The following is a 20,226-nucleotide window of genomic DNA, read 5'->3' on the forward strand; positions in this document are numbered from 1 at the left end:
CAAATTGGAGTCTAAACATTCGAAATGCCATGAGGTTGGGAGTCAGACCTGATTTCCAGAAGCTGTCTGTCCACTTGCGAATATAAGAAAGAGGAATTTTTGTTAACACCCTTTGTTTCCCGGTGGGTTTTGTGAGTTAGAGACCCAATGCAAATATAGCCATTACCTTCAGCATTGTAAATCTGCTTTGCAGAGACTGCTATATGACTACACCCACTTTCCACATCAACTAACAGGCAAAAATGGTAAATGATTTTAAAAACTATTTCCAGCTGCTTTAAATACTGTGTTTAAGAAAATATTGAATCTTCACTTCTCCAGTAAGATTTCCCAGCAGATGAATCTGTGGTTGTGTCAGAGAATTCTAATGCTAAGTCATGGATGAGATTCCTCTTTAATCTTGAATGACCATTTGCTATTCCAGGCCTATTATGCGATATTCCTGAACAAGGGCCGTCTGGAAGTACATCTCTCCACAGGCACACGAACAATGAGGAAAATTGTCATCAAACCAGAGCCGAGTCTGTTTCACGACGGGAGAGAACATTCCGTTCATGTGGAGAGAACTAGAGGGTAACAATAGCCCTAGAGAACCTCCTGTGGTAACTAACACGAACTCCTCTGCAGCATTAGTCTCTGGCTGGGCCTCGGTGTGTGTGCGGACAAATGATGCATTGCTAAACTATCAAGTAGCTTAATTTCTTCTTTCCATTTTGTACTTCAGAAACCTCATTTACCTTGGCCCTCAGGAGTTCTACTCTTAACATTTTTATTCTGCGCCGTTCCCCTCTCCACCTTGGGAAAAGGCAAATGTATCTTCTGAAGCTATAGATAAGAAAAATCTTCCCTCTGCACCTCTCAAATGTTCCCTTCTCACATCAGGTATGCACACAGTGAAACGCACAGAACAGCTCAGCCGGAGCCAGCAGCCTTTGGCAGCTGCTAGTTCATTCAGGTTCCAAAGCAGTTATGGCAGCTGCTTAGAAACCTGTCACCGATACAGAACGTGCAGCAGCTGCAGGGCCTACTGAGCAGTGTTATGTGCATGCCTCACCCCTGACCCCCTCCAGGGTGTGTGAGGTCCCTGCAGTGTGGCTTCATCAGGGAGCAGAGTTGAGGGAGAGAAGAGAAAGGCTGCTGTCCCGCCCTCATTACATGGAGGCAGACCTGCGAGAGTGCTTGCTTCCCAGACTTGAGTCAGGGAACTGGACAGAACAGTGCTATAAGCTGGCCTCTCATTTCTTCGGAAAGCTTAGTACTTACTTTATTGGGAAAGTCATCTGTATTTTTCATCCAAATGTTGTATGACAACTCAGAGTGGTGAATTGTTTAGTAGGAAAATTAGAGAATAAGAATACAGAAGACCAGAGACATCAGACGTTCAAACCAGCAATCCATTTATGAGAATGAAAACATAGAAAAGAACTGGAAATCAAATCTGAGGAAACCTCAGAACACAGAGAACAGTGTTAGATACAGCAACAGCATGCAGAGGTAGCAGTATTTCAAGTAAGAAGACACTATTCTATAATCAAAAACCTACATTTTCTAATTATCCTCTTGTGTGGATAACAGTTTAGATAAGTTTTAAGAATTCCTCCTCTTCTAAGTAAACGATAAAGCTTTCCTTGGCTCATTTTTTCATTACTATATGGAGCCTTAGGTTGTGAGCTGAATTGATAGTAGGCATTCTTGCAGAGTGTCCACTGACTGAGATGTTTAGAAACCATGATTAAGACAAATGAGGGATCAATATTTGGACTAAGTAAGAACTTTTACTAATCTAATAGGCAGATATTGCAGTCATGGTCTCTAAGGAGCAATGCACACTGAATTTTCTCATTTAGGAATGCTCAAAAGTACTGATTTTACATATCTTCTACACCACACATTCCCAAGTGCATTGCAATGTTGTGCTAAGTTGTCCTTTTAACAGGTGTTTCTTCAAGAAGGGCATTTGATTATGCCAACTTCACAGCTGTTGGCCATCAATTCAACCTTTATTTGATTAAGCTCAGTGTATAGTACATCACTGAAAACTGATCATTCAGTTAATTGGATGTATAAACAAACAGTTTTGCCATTCACTGTTCATTAAAGGATAATGTATTGGACATATTAGTGCAGTCACTGAACTCTTCGGCATAGCAAGAACACATTTGCTGTCATAATTCAGCACTCTAAGGTCAAAAACAGTCATCACCTATCCTTTAAGCAAGTGCTACAATTAACTGATTAGCTGGAGATTGCTAACGACCCTAAGAACTTCACCTAGAAACATTTTCAATGCTTCATACCTATTCTGTGGCATGCTCTGTGTCAAAGAGCAGACGAAAAATGATGTCCTTTAATTGTTTAGTGTACGTGAGATATGTATTAATATCCCTTCTTCATGGATGAGGAAATATTAACTAACTTGCTCAAAATCACATACCTAGTAAATAATACAGCCAGGAATTAAACCCATGTGTGTATGTATGTATGATATCAACACCTCCATCTGTACTGGCCAACTATTTATTCTTACCCTGTTTTTGTGACCTCAAAGATTTGTACTGCTTTATGGTGATTATGATATTCTTATTAATCTGGAAATACTTGCTTTCTCCCAACACTTCTAAGACCATAAATGTCAATTATCATTTCTTTTCCTAAAACCCTAGATAAGATGGTAATTTTAATACCATACACAAAATTATTAGATTTTTACCAAATTAAGAGACAATATTTTTAAATATATTTTATTGATTGTGCTATTACAATTATCCCATTTTCCCTCCTTTATTCCCATCTGCCCTGCATACACCCTCCTACCCGCATTCCCCCACCTTAGTTCATGTCCATGGGTCACACATATAAGTTCTTTGGCCTCTACATTTCCTATACTATTCCTAACCTTCCCCTGTCTATTTTCTACCTACCATTTATGCTACTTATTCCCTGTACCTTTTTCCCCATACCTCCCTCTCCCTCCCCGCATCCCTTCATGTGATCTCCATTTCTGTGATTCTGTTCCTGTTCCAGTTCTTTGCTTAGTTCATTTTTGGTTTGGGGGTTTTTTTTAGGTTCAGTTGTTGATAGCTGTGAGTTTGTTGTCATTTTACTGTTCATATTTTTGATCTTCTTTTTCTTAGATAAGTTCCTTTAACATTTCATAAAATAGGGGCTTGGTGAAGATGAATTCCTTTAACTTGACTTTATCTGGGAAGCAATTTATCTGTCCTTCCATTCTAAGTGAGAGCTTTGCTGGATAGAGTAATCCTGGATGTAGGTCCTTGCCTTTCATGACTTCAAATACTTCTTCCCAGCCCCTTTTTGCCTGCAAGGTTTCCTTTGAGAAATCAGCTGATAGTCTTACAGGAACTCCTTTGTAGGTAACTCCTTTGCAGCTGATAGTCTTACAGGATCTCCTTTTCTCTTGTCACTTCTAAGATTCTCTCCTTTTGTTTAATCTTGGGTAATGTAATTATGATGTGCCTTGGTATGTACTTCCTTGAGTCCAACTTCTTTGGGACTCTGTGAGCTTCCTGGACTTCCAGGAAGTCTGTTTCTTTTACCAGATTGGGAAAGTTCTCCTTCATTATGTTTTCACATAAGTTTTCAATTTCTTGCTCTTCCTCTTCTCCTTCTGCCACCCCTATGATTTGGATGTTGGAACATTTAAAGTTGTCCCAGAGGTTCATAAGCCTCTCCTCATTTTTTTCTGAATTCTTCTTTCTCTATTCTGTTCTGGCTGAGTGTTTATTTCTTCCTTGTGGTCCAAACCGTTGATTTGAGTCCCGGTTTCCTTCCTGTCACTGTTGGTTCCCTGTACATTTTTCTTTATTTCACTTTACATAGCCTTCACTTTTTCATCTGTTTTGTGACAATACTCAGCCAATTCTGTGATCATCCTGATTACCAGTGTTTTGAACTGTGCATCTGGTAGGTTGTCTATCTCTTCGTTGCTTAGTTGTATTATTTCTGGAGCCTTGATCTGTTCTTTCATTTGGGCCATTTTTTTAAATCTCTGCACACCTGTTATTTAGTAAGGGGAAGAGCCCTAGGTATTCGCCAGGGCCGGGCAACCCACTGTCACTTTGATTTGGTGCTATATGTGGGGGAGGGATCCAAGAAGAAACAATGCTCCTTGTTCAGCTCTCGGCTGGCTTTCAGTCACTTCCGCCTCTACCCACAAGCAAATTGGGCCCTTCTGGTGCTGATTCCCAGGTGGGTGGGTTTGTGTACATTCTAGGACCCTGTGGGTCTCTCCAACAAACTCTCCTGTGAAGCTGGGAGTTTCTCCTGCCACCTCAACCCCCACAGGTTTTTTTCAATCAGAGATTTTGAGGCTTTATTCCTGCCCCCCAATGCTGGAACCCTGGGTTGTGTGGTCTGTCTTGCTCCCCAGTTGTTCCTCCCAGTTTATCCACGTGCAAGTGTGGGACCACCCACTCCACCAGCTGCCACCTTAAGAGGCAATCTTTTCAAGATTGCACATGGCCTGTTTTCCCTCTCTGCCCTTCTTTATCCCTCCTCCCTCATTCTCTCCCCTTTTCTATCCTTTACTCTGCAAGAATCTCACTTTAGTCACTCTGGTATCTAATTCTGTGGTATTCCAGTGACCCTGCTTCCATAGCTGCTTTGCCCTCTGATCCTTCTCTTGGAGTCCACAGAAATGGCCAGTGGTTTTAACTGGACACAAACATTAAACCCTGAGAGTCTGGAGTAGCTGCTTAGGCTCTTCTGTGGGAGCATTCTTTATACAGGTGTAGAATTAGGCTAAAGACCCCAAAGTTGGATAGGCTATTTCACGAGTACTTTGGGTTTCCCAGAATGGGATCATAATTTGGACAGGACAGCCTGGATAGTTCTATATTACCATCCAAAGTATGTTTAATTAAACGAATTTCAAATTTTGTTTTTCATGAAAATTACAAATGTTAGGGCACTTCTCTTAATATTTTCTTTCACATGTACAATCCAATTGGTGGTGGTTTGAAAAAAAAAAAAATCTTAGACCAATAACCAAACAAGAAACAGAAACTCCAAAAATCAACCATTGAAGTTATAAGAAAATACAGCTTAATTATCATAATACACACAGTAATGTAATTTTTATTATAGTATTTTTTACACTATAGGCCCTCAATAAAGAATTGTTGAATAGATAACTTGAAAAACAGAAAACATCAGAATCATAACGAACATGTTGATTATGTCCCTCTTTACCAAAGAACTAAATAAATTGACTAAATAAATATAATTGATGCTCCTGGAGTAAATTATAAGCAGGATTTAGCTATAGTCTTCTAGCAATTTCCTTACTAAGTAATACAGCTTCAGTGCAATTCCTTAATGTTTTCCACTGTTTGAACTATGTATTTTTATCTTCATGTTACAAATGAATAAATTGAGACTGAGCAAGATTAAATAACTGGCCCAAGTTCACACAGTCAGTAAGTTTACACACCAGTACTTAATTTCAGTCTGTTCCTTCTGAAAGCTCCTGTTCATTCTACCTCTCTACCTTGTGATCTAGTAAGAAAGGACCACTACCATGGTCCTTGGGGCAGAACCAGACTAGAGAGTCTATGTCCGAAAGAGAAGAGCCTCTGGCTCTTTGCAAATTCTAACCAAGAGCAAAGATTTGCTCTCACTGGACCATCTTTAACAGTGGCTTCAGCCCCTCATGAAAACCCTATGAACAATGCTATATCATGCTAGTACGAGGATGCTTTTAGCAAGAGAACAAAAGGTTTGCTAGAAGGAGGGGCGGGGGGGCTACTAAGTGAGTCACACCCAGAAGTGAGTTCTTTTCTAAGTATCATAAAACCACCAGTATTCTTAGCAATGAGGTTGAGGTTCCTGAATTTTGCCAACATGCTCTTCCAGAGTCTGGCAAAAAAAAAAAAACCCAAAAAACAAAAAACAAAACCCAGTATGTCATTTCCCCTTATTTTTCCTTTGAAACTAAATTCAACCTACCTCCTCTATATCCCCTGAACCATGACGTTTTGAGCCACATCGTAATACATTTTTTGTTCCATTCTGTTACATTCGAATTGTCCCAAAATGGACCAATTGCTCAGCGCCATTTCAGAGCATCTTTGCCCTGGTTTATTGTTTCTAGTTCTGCATGTGGGTTTTCTTCCTGATAAAATCAGGTAAGTTGGCATTTTCGGACTCAGTTTTCCACTTAGGTACTTTGGTTTTCTCCCCAGATATGAACTAAGTTTTCAGCAATCCATTTACAATCCTCGGGCCAGTGACTAACACTGATGACTAATAGCCCCATGCCGACTGGTACTGAAGATTAAAACCTCCTTCTAGAACAAAACAGAAAATGCCTTTGGTCATTTTCATCATCATAACCCTTTGTCTGCGTCTGACTCTCTGCCCCAGGATCCAAGGACTGTGGATAAGTAGCACGAGGTTCTCAATTAGTAGTGTGTGAGTTATCTCTCACAAGCAAATTAGGGAAATTAGTGAACAGCCACTGAGGAAAATCATTGCAAGAAACAATTAGCTTGGTGTTCTTGCCTGCCTCTTCTATTCAAAAGCTAGTAGCTACATTCTTTACAAAATGTCCTGTGTCTGCTGTCAGTTCCTGCAGTGGAAGCTCTCAGGAGTACACTTCGTCCCCTAGCAAGAAGATAATAGCACAAACCAAGAAATAGCCAAATGAAAAGTGACCCCATGCTGTGCTAAACTCACTGAGCCTTATCCGATTAGACTTTGCTACACAGTACAGAAGCTTCACCCTACAGGCTCATGTATTGGGCTGTAGACCTCTACTGCCAAGGCCACCAGAGGCTAATGTTGCAGCTACACCATTGCCTCCTTTAAGTAAACTCTCAGGGAGAGTTAACGAGGGAGGCAAGAAACAAGATACTGAGAAACAGTACCATTTGTTTGGTGTAGAATACCTCATCATCAAATTTGGGCTCACTTAAAAAGCTACAGGAGGGAGGGGTGAGGGTGGAATGAAAGAGTTTGATTTCAAATTGTATTGGATGTTAAGTGTTTTTATACTTGTTTATTTTAAATGTTCTATCAGCATCTTTACTGTTCAAGTTGATGAAGAAAGAAGGCATATGCAAAACCTGACAATAGAACAGGTGATTGAAGTGAAAAAGCTTTTTGTTGGCGGTGCACCACCTGAGTTTCAACCTTCCCCGCTCAGGAATATTCCTCCCTTTGAAGGCTGTGTATGGAACCTTGTTATTAACTCCGTGTGAGTGAGTCTCCTTGCTACTTTTTTTCTATGAGAATCTCTGTTGCATCCACACTGCCCAAACCCATGGGGCAAAGGAAAGAGTGAAGAACTTCAAGTTTTAGAAAATCACACCAACGGACATTAAAAAGGGGGAGGGGGTCGATTTAATTGTAAGGAAGTGAGACAATGAAAATTCAGAAAAACAAGAAATATTTAATTTTAATTATGCTCCATTAGGCCCATGGACTTTGCACGGCCTGTATCCTTCAAAAATGCAGACATTGGTCGTTGTGCCCATCAGAAACCCAGTGAGGATGGAGATGGAGAAGTTCCAGCTGAAATAGTTATCCAGCTGGAGCCAGTTCCTACCCCAGCCTTCCCAGCGCCCACCCCAGGCCTGGCACATGTAAGTGCTTATAGCCCACTGCTTTCTTTCGAACTTCTAGTCATTTTGAGAAGGAAGGTTATCCAGGGTACTCACTATTCTCTCTTGCTAGAATTAGAGGATGGGTAACCTGCCTATGAAAATCTATTCTCCTTACATATTCCTTGGCTTACTTTCATTTGTATATCTGTCCTCCGTTAATTCCCGGTTTATAAAATGGCACATGTTTTCAGATGAAAGCTGAGAAATGTCTTCAGGATCAAGAATCAAATCCACCTATAACACAACCAAACAGAGGCAACCCTATTTACATTTTACATAGTAGATCTCAGTTTGGCATTCTGCTTTTAAAAACTGGTACTACATAATTAAAACTGTTTCTAAACCTCACATAAATATGGTCATGTATGTGCTTATGCGTGTGTCTGTGTGCACGCAAAGACATACACTGTTGCAGAGTGTGGGAGGTAGTTTGTCCTTGTGAGAGCAGGGGCTCTGGAGCCAGACTGCCTGAGTCCAAATCCCAGCACTCTAACCTTCCCTCCGTATGAATTTGGGGAATCGACTTAGCCAGTCTATCCCTTGACTTCCCATCTGTACAATGAGGACATTAACAACACATGCATCAAAGAGTTAGGATTGTTAGGATTTAAAATGATAATGTTTGTTAAAGGCCTAGTATATACTAAGCAGTTAATAAATGACGCAATTACTATATAGTAATGATCATAATGATGACTTTTAAGTGTTTACTATGTGCCAGCCATGACCTAAACAATATCCATTCAATATTATATGTAATTTTCATAACAGCTCTGTGAAATATATATCATTCCATGTTTAGTCGCACTGGTAAGAACTAGCTGGCCCCTCAGGAACGCACCCACCGTCGCAGCCAGTAAATGGTAGGATAAGACTTTGAATCCAGTGGGTCTGCCTCTAGAGTCTGGTTCTGCATCACCGAGACACTCTATCTCTACAATTCATTTTACTTCCTCTGACTGTGGACCACGTATCGTGTTTTCATTTTTCTCACTGTTAGAACCTATATTCTGTTGAGCACGGTACAACAAACTCTCTCATTGTTTCTGATTATTTCTTGAAAATAGATTCGTAGGCAGTGAATTATGAGGCCAAACGATGACTGTGCCTAAGGCTCCCAAAGCATGTGTCTGAATTGCTTTTTCGAGAGGCTGTAGTAATTGACACCCTCACTATTGGTGTATCAGAGAGTGTGGATCTTACCACACCCTGGACGGCCCATGCATCCCATTTATAATGCTTCCCAATTGATGGGTTGCATTATGTTGACTGAAGATTTTGAAAACTCTTGAATATTTTATTCTCTTCCTTAGTTTCTGTGATGGAAGTGATAGTTCTGTACAGAAGTATGCTCCTTGCCACTAGAAATACTGATTAAATGAGAAGACAAATAATCATCTAGCAGGAAAGTCAGTCATTTACTCCAAGCGTCGTTTTATCCTCTGTAAAATGTGGGTAGTGCACCTACCTTGCCGACTGCATGGGGTTACTGTAAGAATTAAATGAGATATTATATACGGAAGTCCTTTGATAATATACAAACAAACAAAATTAAATCAGACTCATAGATACATAGTAGACTGATGGTTGCCAGAGGAGAGAGGGGTGGGGGACTGGGTGAAAATGGTGAAGGGATTGAGGAGTACAGATTGGTGGTTACAGAACAGTCACAGGGATGTAAAGTACAGCATAGGGAGTACAGTGAATAATATTGTACTAACTGCGTACGGTGCCAAGTGGGTGCTGGAAGTATCAGGGGAATACTTTGTGAAGTATGATTGTCTAACCACTATGCTGTACACCTGAAACCCATACAAAATAACAGGGAATGTAAACTATAATTGAAAAATAAAATTTTTTATATGTTAAAGGTTTGACCATTCATTTGTAGCAAATATTTATTAAGAGCTGACTAAATGCAAAGGTGAGTAAGATACCATCTTACTACCCAGAGAGAGGGAAAGAAAGAGAGAGACAGAGAGACAGAGAGAGGCTAAAAGACAGAGATTTGAAAAAGAAATATTAGCATAAACCACACAGCATGCAAATATGTGTGGAGGTCAGTCAAGGTTAGTGCTGAGTGTGAGCTGCAAACACAACCCACTAGCTCTCAAGACGGAAAGGGGACACCATTAAACTCTTTCCAAACAAAATGGCTAGTGGTGCCCTCAAGTGTGAAATAAGGTCTATCAAATGCAAATTTTAATATGTCACCACTCTGTTCTGTTTTAAAATATTTCCATTGAAACAATATAAAATAATGACATACTTATAACATATATAAATAAGGAAAACATTTTTAAGTCAGAATTTAGATTTAAGAATTTATTTAAGAGCCCTGGCTGGTATGGCTCAGTGGATTGAGTGCTGGCCTCTGAACCAAAGGGTCGCTGGTTCGATTCCCAGGCAGGGCACATGCCTGGGTTGCAGACCTGGTCCCTAGTCAGGGGCGCACCAGAGGCAACCCCACATTGGTGTTTCCTTCTCTCTCATTCTTGCTTCCCTCTCTCTAAAAATAAATAAATAAAATCTTATATTACAAAAAAGAATTTATTTAAGAGTTAAGACTTACAAGGTAACTCCTGAGATGGAAACTGCCTGGGTATGAGTCCCCTGCTTGGAGCACCGTTGACAGGAGCTATTTCCTCATCTCTGTTCTTTTATTTCCTTTTCACCATCGCACCCCTCCCACCGGCAACTCACAGCAAGGGGACAGTCACTGTGCTCTCGGGCAGTCTCAGAGTATCCTGAGAGATCCCCACCTTGTGAAATGGGTTATGTCAATCCTACTATTAATACGTATCAGAACATCATAGGTCAGAGAGCATTGTAAGCACACTATCTCATTTGGTAGTGTGGTAGCATCTTCTCTTCATATTGCTCTCTTAATCTTTAGCCTGCTTAGAGATGAATAAAACATTTGCACATATTGTATTTGTGGATGTTTCCCATGGAGAATGGTGAGGAGTGGGAGTAAATAAGAGCCTGGGCTTACAGTGTTACCGAAATTTGTCAAAATGTGACACGTTCTCTGCAAGTATCTGTGGTGTTGATCATCTTTATAACCAGTGTGGCCTGCATGGTTTTGCATAAGACAAGCTGACTACATTTTTTTACACTTGAATTTTATTAAAACGTTCAACTCAGAACCTCCAAGTTTAAAATGTGAGCACTAAGAAGAGCAATGTCAGTAGCTGTGAAGGGTCCCTGTGCCGTTAAGGGTTCTTGGGAATTGGAGGAAAAAAGTGAGCACAGAAGGAAAAAAAAACAGGCAAAAAAAAGCTATTTCTCAGGCAGCTTTAATGCTACAAATTTTAAAGCTAAGTATAGTCCAGACCAAAGGATAAATCGATTGGATACTGATATGTGTTTAAAGGGGAAACACACATTTTCCATACTGCAGACAATCTCTATTCAGGCATTAGTGTATAAATCTCACTGCAAATGCCCCACATGTAACAAAAGAACTCCTGTGCAGGGAGTTAACATATTCAGTTCCTCAATAAACAGTTTGAGTGGAGATTTTATGTCTCAGAACATTAAAGCCACTGTTGCAAAAAGTGTCTTCCACTTAGTTTTCATCTATGAAGAAGATCCACAAACACCCAACTTCTCAGGTGTGATTTCCACCCACATTTGTTACAGGGGTTATTGACTCATGAAAAAAGAAAACGGTGCAATTTTTATGATCATCTGTCATTTGGTGCTTTCAAGAACAAAGGTGCCAGTTGTGATAAATGCAATTTAAATCTCTGTTCAGGACCAATCTAAATCCAAGGAAGGCTTACTCGCCAGTCGTATGCTATCCTGAAGCCAGTAACTCATTTCCAAATGTCAGCCAACAACCAGCAGTTGGAAATCACCACTGCTTTGTGCTGACCTGAAATTAAATGAGTGACAGTGTGAGGGTGAAAACGTTCTCTCTCTGTTGCTAATCGGCTGCACTTTCTCCTTCCTGAACGTGGCTGGAAAGCCTTGCTTCCTCAGAACCCTCTCTGACCACGCCACTGCTCCCCCCAACAGGGGCGCCGCCACATTAGACGCCCACCCCAGTCCTGTCTGTCCACAACTTGTCACCTGCCAAGCAGAGACAAACGGGAAGCTAGCAGATCATGTCCTTTCACACCACATTTTCCTCCTCTGTCCTTGTAGTACTTCAAATAATCCCCACAAGGTGGCAGGATTGTAACGTGTTGAGATTGATGAGCCTCTACTAAGAGGGATTTTTTTTTTTTTAACTATTATTGTTGTTTTAACACATTTCAGAGAACAGTGTTTCCAAAATAACACAGGTGGAGTATCACATCCCTAAAGATGATGCCTCCTCTCTAGCTCACATTGGCTTGGAGAAGGAAAATTGATCTTGCAACAGCCATTCTTTGAAGGGTCCTTCAAATCAGAAGACCCTTCCTCCTGCCCCTCTTCCTTAGCTTAGATTTCTGCAGGAAGCAGGGTTGAAAACGTCCTTAGTGACGAGATCGTTTTATGGTGGTGGAAACCACAGGGCACTGTCTGTTCCATCTCTCAAGTTCCCCTTTAAAAATGTTAGAGGGAAAAAAGACTGTTGAGAGGCAGGGTGAGCAGCTCCGCCCTCTGAGGGGCCTGCGGGAGGAGGAGCAGGCAGCAGGCAGACCGCTGGGAACATGCCGTCCCTGGTGTCAGATTCACCCCGGGGAAAGTGACACGGAGCCCCAGCAGCGGCATCCAGGCCCATCTCCCCTCACCACGCCGGAGCAGAGATGTTGACTCACGCGAAAAACATTACCAGGTTAGAGGCTGGAGAACTGCCTTCTCATTTAAATTTTAGAGTAGATTAACACAAACCCCCTTACCTTTACACTGGCCCTTCTCAGCCCTCTTCCAACTGCCAGTTTTATAAAGGAAGGTAATAAAGTTTTATTAAAGCAGTACCCATATACCCATCCCATTGCAAATTAATGAGAGTAAACATCAATTGGGATGTCCTTAACAATTAATGAATTTAGCGTAACAGCTTGATACTCTGAGGTTACCTAATAGAGTGACCCATTTGTTATCTCTCTCTGCTACAACACTGGCCAATCTGAGAACACTGTTTTATTAGCTACTGCTTCTGTCTGCTTCTCAAGAGCTGCCTGTTGCAAAAGGGAAGCAGGACCCCCTCCAAGAGGTGCTCTTCTTCCCAAGTTTCAAGTGGGTGTGTCATGTAATGCTTTCTTAAAAAACCCGTACAAAACCAAGCAGGGCCTTTTTTTTTTTTAATCTAGAGAATGTGATCGTATTGACAAAGAACCTCTTTCTGCTCGGCGCAGGGCCAGTGTTGGACAGACCTGTCCAGTCTGCCTGTCCAGGTTGTCAGGGTATCTGGGCCACAATGTAACACGTAAAGACAAAAGCTCTCCGTGGTGAATCACTGCTCCCAATACCTAATCTTCACAATTGTCACTTGGATCATTAAAAAAATTAGAATACAAAAGTTATTTTATTTATTTGTAATAACTCGATGAATGACCACAGTGGTTATAAAAATATGGAAATGCCAGTGGGTTTCTTCTAAGCTGCACATTATTGTCCTTAATTCCTCAGTGCCCATTGACCTTTTCCATTCTCCATTTTCAGAGCTGAGGGTTTAGAGATCTTTTAGCCAGATTCTACCTCGATGAACTCATCACAGGAAGGATTCTCTTAGAGATTTCTGAAGAGGACTGCAGGCTGGCTGCTTATGTTTGTCGCGATGGTCCTCTGCACAGAAAATATCGCGTGAGGATGAGAAATGATTCCAATTCTATTAATAGCATCATTGAAGGCTGAAAACATTAAGCTACCAAAGGCTTGCTCTTTGGGCTCATTTTGCAGGCAGTGTAATAAGAAAGGTGCCACCTGTTGATTCCAAGAGAGGCCATTCAGCCGTGTGAATAAATAGCACACTGCTGTTCTACCCACTGGGTTTTTGCATATCTGTGTAAATTTCAGCAACAGCCTGCCCTTTGTTAACTGACCATCTCCTGGAAAGCCAGAAGGGAAATACTACTTCCATGAAGACCAATTTTATAGCCTTTCAAAACACTTAAAGCCTTTCACCTGCTGGGGCAGAGTGCTCCATTTGACTAAGCTCAAGAGAAAAGGGAGCCAGGCTTTTCCTCATCAAGTAAAAATTTCCTGTGTGCCGATGAGTCATCTCGGAGGCACACTGTTTGGAAAGAACATTCTGCATCAAAAGCCTGCCTTGGGCTGTTTGAGAGCCTATGCTGAGTCAGCGTTCACTGGGGCAGTGGCCCATCCAGAGCCATTAAGTGCAGATCTTAAAAACAGATGTGTTGTTTAAAGTGTGCAGGTTATTTATTTTCTCATGTACCGCGTGTTCTAAAAGACTTCCTAAGCAGCTTGTGCACTGAGCTATTTTGTGAAAATAGAGAACAGAGAAAGGAATTGTGGCGTGGCATGGTAATTTGAGGAGCCTTGATTAGCTATTGAGCTGAGGGTTACAGTAGCCAAATATGGTCCATCTCGCCGAGAATGGCTGTTATAATTTGCAGAGACCAGAGCAAAATGAAGGTGCAGGGCCTCTTGTTCAAAAATGACTAAGAATTTCAAATTAGTGACAGCAGAGCCTGAAACCCAGTTACGGCACGGGTGCCGTGCCTCTGAAGCTGGTCCTGCACCAAGCTCTCCCTCATAACCGCCCTAGGAAGTTGATTTTTGAACAGTGGCAGTTGAAATGGTGTATGGTGAGTTACATTTTTTAAAAGTGCCAGGTTGCCTAGCAACTGCTTAAGGACCTGAATGGGCTGACTTGCAAGTTTAGATACACCATCTTGAAAGTCTAAATTCATGGAAACCTTCTAGTAGACCGATAATTTTCAGGAAAAAGAGTAATATAGTAGGAGATAGATATGGGGAGGGCAAAAGGGAACACATTTTTCTACTCCTACAACCCAGTGCCTAGCTTGTCATTTTTCCTGTTCAATCTTCTAAGAATAAAACTCTTCATAATTGAAAGGGGAATTCCAGTTTTCTCAGAAATATGAACAACATTTTCCTTTAGAGGATAATGAAAACATGAATAAATCAATGAATTTTTACTTGGCAATTCAAGGGTACAATATAAAAAAACTGATTCACATTCACCAACCATTTAATAATAAGTACCTGCTATGTAGTAGAATACAGAAAGGGATAAGGGACTGGTTTTATTCTTAAGGAAGTCAAAAAGATTATGTGGGAACATTAAAACATAAGAAACAATTAGCAGCATCGCGTGTTTAAAGCACAGAGTCCATAATGTCCCCTCTTTCTGTCCTTGGTATTTTACAGGGTCCTTGTGCTGCAGAATCAGAACCAGCTCTTTTGATAGGGAGCAAGCAGTTTGGGCTCTCAAAAAACAGTCACATTGCGATTGCATTTGATGACACCAAAGTGAAAAACCGGTATGTACTATTCTGAGATACGAGACAAGAACCAATAAATGGAAGTGCTGGCTATTTGCATTCATTCAATCAACTGCATTTATTAATAAATGAGGAGAGCATTTTAAAAATTCACTGAGTACAGTAAGGAATATGATTTTTGGTCTGAGCCTGAGAAGCTCTGTTTAGGAAATCAGCAGACCTGGAAAGTCCTCGTCTCGGGAAAGATTTAACTGTCCTGTATGGAAATTCACCCAAGATTGGATGTCACCCTCTCTTAGAATAAGAATGCTATCATTCTGTTTTACTTTGCATGTTTTTATTTCACAGCCTCACAATTGAATTTGAAGTACGAACCGAAGCCGAATCAGGCTTGCTTTTCTACATGGCTCGGATCAATCATGCCGACTTTGCTACGGTTCAGCTGAGAAACGGATTTCCCTACTTCAGTTACGACTTAGGAAGTGGTGACACCAACACCATGATCCCCATCAAAATCAATGATGGCCAGTGGCACAAGGTAATGGTCCTCAGGAAGTTGGTGGTGCCCTGCCAGGCGGGTACTTGGTGGCAGCCTTCGGGACTCGCCCGGTGCCAGTACTATTTTGCCAGTGCAGACTCTAACCTGGTGCTCCTGGAACGTGGCCGGGGCTAAAAATAAAGCAAGTGCTGTATACAACTGCCAGCCTTGGAAATGTGATCAGAGCTGGGTAGGTTTGTATTTGGCCCCTTAGCATGCCTCACCATGGTACCACGGGATGCCGTCATTGCTGTACAGCTGTGCTTCCCAACCACCTGTCTGCAAATGTGGGCCAGGTCGTTGAAGACACTCGCACTCCTGGAAGTGGGAAACATGGAAAATGAAGCATGTTAAGCACAAAGCTCGACGAAATCAATTTAAAAGAATAATACTTATTGAGATAGTATTTTTCTACTTGTAAGGTAGCAAAATGGCCTCTTTTATGAAATTATATTTGACAAACTTAGACGCTAGCAATACTAAAGTGGGCCTCCAGACTTCCCTCCTATCGCACCCCATGCTGGTCTATAAAAACCAACAGTCTGGGAATCTCTTGTATCAAGTTTAAAGGGCTCTAGAGTATCATATCCACTGACAGTCACTTGGAACGACTTTTAAAACGTTGGCCTTACACCCAGAAGCTGGTACTGTTGTGGGCACAAAAGGCCCATTTGCCAGCTACTCTGCTCTTTGGCATGACTACAAGTAGATAATATACTGCCTAATTAAAACGAAGACTCAGAGTTGGTTTCTACACCTGTGATAGCCTGTTAAGTAAAGCTTCCCTAGGTAGACCAATAAAATTTTAATTTTTAGAGTATAATGTTATTAGATGTTGTAATTTATATATTAACATACTTGGACTTGTTAAGTGCTCATTTAACACGTATGTGATTGGCATATCATGTGAAAATCCAAAGAACCTAAAATATATAATAAAAATGCAGTGTCGACCAATTTGTTACCTTGGAAATAAAAAACAGAATCATCACTATTTGTTTGGGAGCTTATGACTTGCAAATATTGATCTTTATAAAGGCGCTCTCATTAAGGTTTATTCTCATTGTTGCAGGGGTGTCCAACCTTTTGGCATCTCTAGGCCACACTGGAAGAAGAAGAGTTGTCTTGGGCCATACATTAAATACATTGGGGCACGTAATCACAAAAAACTCGCATAATGTTTTAAATAAATTCACAGGTTTGTGATGGGCCACATTCACGGCCATCCTGAGCCACATGCTGCCCGCGGGCTGTGGGTTGGACACCCTGGAATAATAAATGTGACACTTGAGAAAAAGATGTTCTTGGGCCACAATTTGGGATTAAGCAAGTTTAAATTCAATAAAGAGCCACATTAAGAGGGGATTTCATTTTTGAAAGTTGTTTTTAAAAATTACTTCCCAAACCAGAATAAGTATAAAACAAGGTCTTAAACTGGGATTCTTCTCATCGTGTTGTAGATTCATGTTTAAGCCATCATTGTATTCCAGCATTTCACAGGGTTCCAAGCTCCTTTTTCTAAATTCAGACTCAAGGTTTTATGCTCAAGCCAGTTTTCACCCCGCTTTTCTCACTCTGTCCCAGAAGATAATTTCACTCCACTGCTGCAATATCAGCATCAGTCAGCTTTCCTTCTCCCTCCTGACTCGGTACTAATCAGCCGCTGCCGAAAGAGCAGTGCAGCCTGGATGGGCTGCCTTCCATCAGTCCTGCAGGAGAAGGGCTGTGAGGCAGAGGGACGTACCATATCTGAAATTGTGCTGGGGAGACCAGAATTTGCTCGATCAGACTAATACATGTTTAAAAACAGACATGAATTTTGCAGCTCACGTAATCACGACAGGGCCCTCAATCTCCCCGGTTCCTTACAACATGCGTATTTGGTAACCTGTAGAAGAGTCTTCAATCTAAAACTCACCTAGGAAGATTTCTGTACTCTTTCAGAGGTGGCAGTAATGGGAGGAAAAAAACCCCAAAAAACAGAGTTTCAGATCTTCTGTAAAAATAGGTTTAATTTCACTTATATTATGGGTTTAGCACATACTAGGCACTCAGTAAGTTAGTTCGCTTTTCTTAAGGAATATCTGTAAAGTTCTTACATCTTATCCTATGTGTATTTGAAACTTATCTATGATCAGCATTAATGGTACCTCTTCTTTTTGTAGATTAAGATTACTCGAATTAAGCAAGAAGGAATTCTTTATGTAGATGATGCCTCCAACAGAACCGTCAGTCCCAAGAAAGCTGATATCCTGGATGTTGTGGGAATGTTGTACGTTGGTGGGCTACCCATCAACTACACTACCCGAAGAATCGGTCCAGTAAGTGCCTAGTTTGTTTCTGTGGCCTAAATAATCTGTCTGAGTCATGTGTGTATTTTGAATTGTTAGGTCACATTGGACAATAACCACTTATAATTAGATAGGAAATAATCTGAGAGGTGACAGAAAGTCTTGTAGACACATTTGACTAGGAGAGGCAGCATCACAGAGCAGAGAGTAGATCCTAGAGTCAGACTCCCTCGGTTGGAATACCCGCTAAACTATTGATTAGCTATGTGATCTTAAACAATTTAACTAATCTTTCTTTGACAAAGTTCCCTCTTTTTAAAAATAGAATAATAGGCATACCAAACAAACAAGGTTGCTGTAAAGATTAAATGAGGTAATATATTTAACATGCCTCAAAGAGCACCAAGCATATGGAAAGCACGGGACAAGAGAGATGATATAGTACTGAAAGCATGGTTTTAGAAATAGAGATTTAGTAAATATTGAGAGATGCAGGATTGAGGTTACAGTTATTCAGTACTGGATTCCAAATTTAAAGGCTCAGATTTTGTACAACAAAATAATTTTTGTCAGAATGTGTATCCTGGCTTGCTTTGGAAAGCATTACTTTTTTTTATTGCTGTTCAATTATAGTTGTTCCCATTTCCCCCCACATTACTCTCCCTCTGCCCTATCTACTCCCACCTCCCACATTCAGTCCTCCCCCCCACCATTGTCTTTGTCCATGGGTCCTTTAGACATGTTCCTTGACAACCCTTCCCCTTCCATCCCTGTTTTAAGAAGCACAGGGGATTCGTGGTTTTAGAGAACACACCACACACAAGTGTGATACATTTCCATACTCAAATCAGAACACGTGATGATGTAGAGCTGTTCTTCATCAAAGACAGTTGTTCATCGTAGCTGTAATTCTCAGTACTTGGCTCCTCTTATGGATGATCAGTATTGCCTTCCTTTCATAGAGTTGGATACGCCACCCAAGCCTATCAAAATGCAAGCCTCTGCAGTGAGATTTATATTGTATATTTCATCTGGTTTTAGGGATGCAACAGTGATTAAATTGCATTCCTAAACCCAGATAAAATATAATGGAGCAGAGTATGATTGATTTATTTCCCTAGTCCCCCAACTCTGGGTGTGTTGTTGCAGACTTCCAAGTTTTATGTGTATGTGCATGGGCTTTCTTAGGAAAAGGGTTGCTGCTTTCATTAGCTTTTCATAAGGAAGAAACACTGAGCCAAACCTAATTATCTTTTCAAACGGAATTTGAACATAGAGTATGACCAAATGTGTATAGAGTAAGATTAAAAAACTATTAAAGAAATATAGGCCAATTAAAAGTTATGATACCCATATGAGCCCATAGCCCTGTGCAGTATTCCGAATATCAGCACTATCGTGTCCAGGCTGGACACATCCCAGTCAGGAAGCACAACGCAGGATTTTCTGCGCTCATGCTGTGAAGCCTGAGGTGGTAGTGCGGATCCAGGCAGTCTGCTTTAAGACAAATGGCTGATAATTATATGCCTAGAGCTCGTCACAAATGATTGCATTCCACATAGAGGCAAAACCCTGGTTTTGTTTCTTCTGACCTGAAAGGTGACCTACAGCGTTGATGGCTGCATCAGGAATCTCCAGATGGCAGAGGCCCCTGCTGATCTTGAACAGCCAACCTCCAGCTTCCATGTTGGGACATGTTTTGCAAATGCTCAGAAAGGAACATATTTTGATGGAACGGGTTTTGCCAAAACAGGTGAGGTGCTTTCATTTACTTCCTGTTGCATGTTAATGAGGTACAATACTAACTTCTTACTTGTGCAGAAGCATAAAAGTCCCTGGGGTCCTAAACTAGTATCCTTTACTTAAGCCAGAAATAAAAACATGCAGAAGTATTAAAAAAAAATTGCCTCTTAAAGATTAATGTATCTGATTCTGATAAGAACTAATAGAAGAAATAAAGCAAAAGGCTATTTGGAAAGTTTATTTCAACTTCTTCCCTGGAGATCAATAACAGCAAAATAAATGTAATTCTGCAAGAAGGTTCATATGTTTCTACCATATAATTTATCTACTTTTAACTTTTTCCTGTCTACCTCTATGGAGATGAGATAACATACTTTTTTTATAACATAACATTTTTTATTTCTTTCTTCAGCTCCTTGCAAGGCTCTGTTTCTTGGCCCCTCACACACATAGTGCGCACATGCTAGTGCCCATGGCTTGTTAATGGTGATAACTGACCCCTTTCCCTCACTTTCCTTAAGTATCTCTCCCTTTCCAATGAACATTTCCAGTGCAGGTCTGAATCACTGTGAGTAAAGGCACAATTTAGAAAGAAAAATACAAAATAAATTTTATAGAAGCAAAAAATATGACAACATATATTAAGATAGATTATTTCAGTC

The 20,226-nt window shown here is 40.8% G+C and overlaps 1 protein-coding gene across 1 annotated transcript in view; it reads left to right on the plus strand.

The window, feature by feature from the left end:
- The window catches only part of LAMA2 (laminin subunit alpha 2), a 514,111-nt gene that overhangs the window by 488,236 nt on the left and 5,649 nt on the right, over positions 1-20,226 (plus strand). Inside the window, exons 56-62 of the mRNA XM_024551868.4 lie at positions 425-573; positions 7,040-7,216; positions 7,436-7,604; positions 14,919-15,031; positions 15,341-15,530; positions 17,696-17,851; positions 19,421-19,574. Of these exons, the coding sequence (XP_024407636.2) occupies positions 425-573; positions 7,040-7,216; positions 7,436-7,604; positions 14,919-15,031; positions 15,341-15,530; positions 17,696-17,851; positions 19,421-19,574 (1,108 nt within the window). The remainder of the gene's footprint in view (positions 1-424; positions 574-7,039; positions 7,217-7,435; positions 7,605-14,918; positions 15,032-15,340; positions 15,531-17,695; positions 17,852-19,420; positions 19,575-20,226) is intronic.

Source organism: Desmodus rotundus, chromosome 11 (genome assembly GCF_022682495.2).
Source record: "Desmodus rotundus isolate HL8 chromosome 11, HLdesRot8A.1, whole genome shotgun sequence".
In the NCBI taxonomy this organism is placed as follows: domain Eukaryota; kingdom Metazoa; phylum Chordata; class Mammalia; order Chiroptera; family Phyllostomidae; genus Desmodus; species Desmodus rotundus.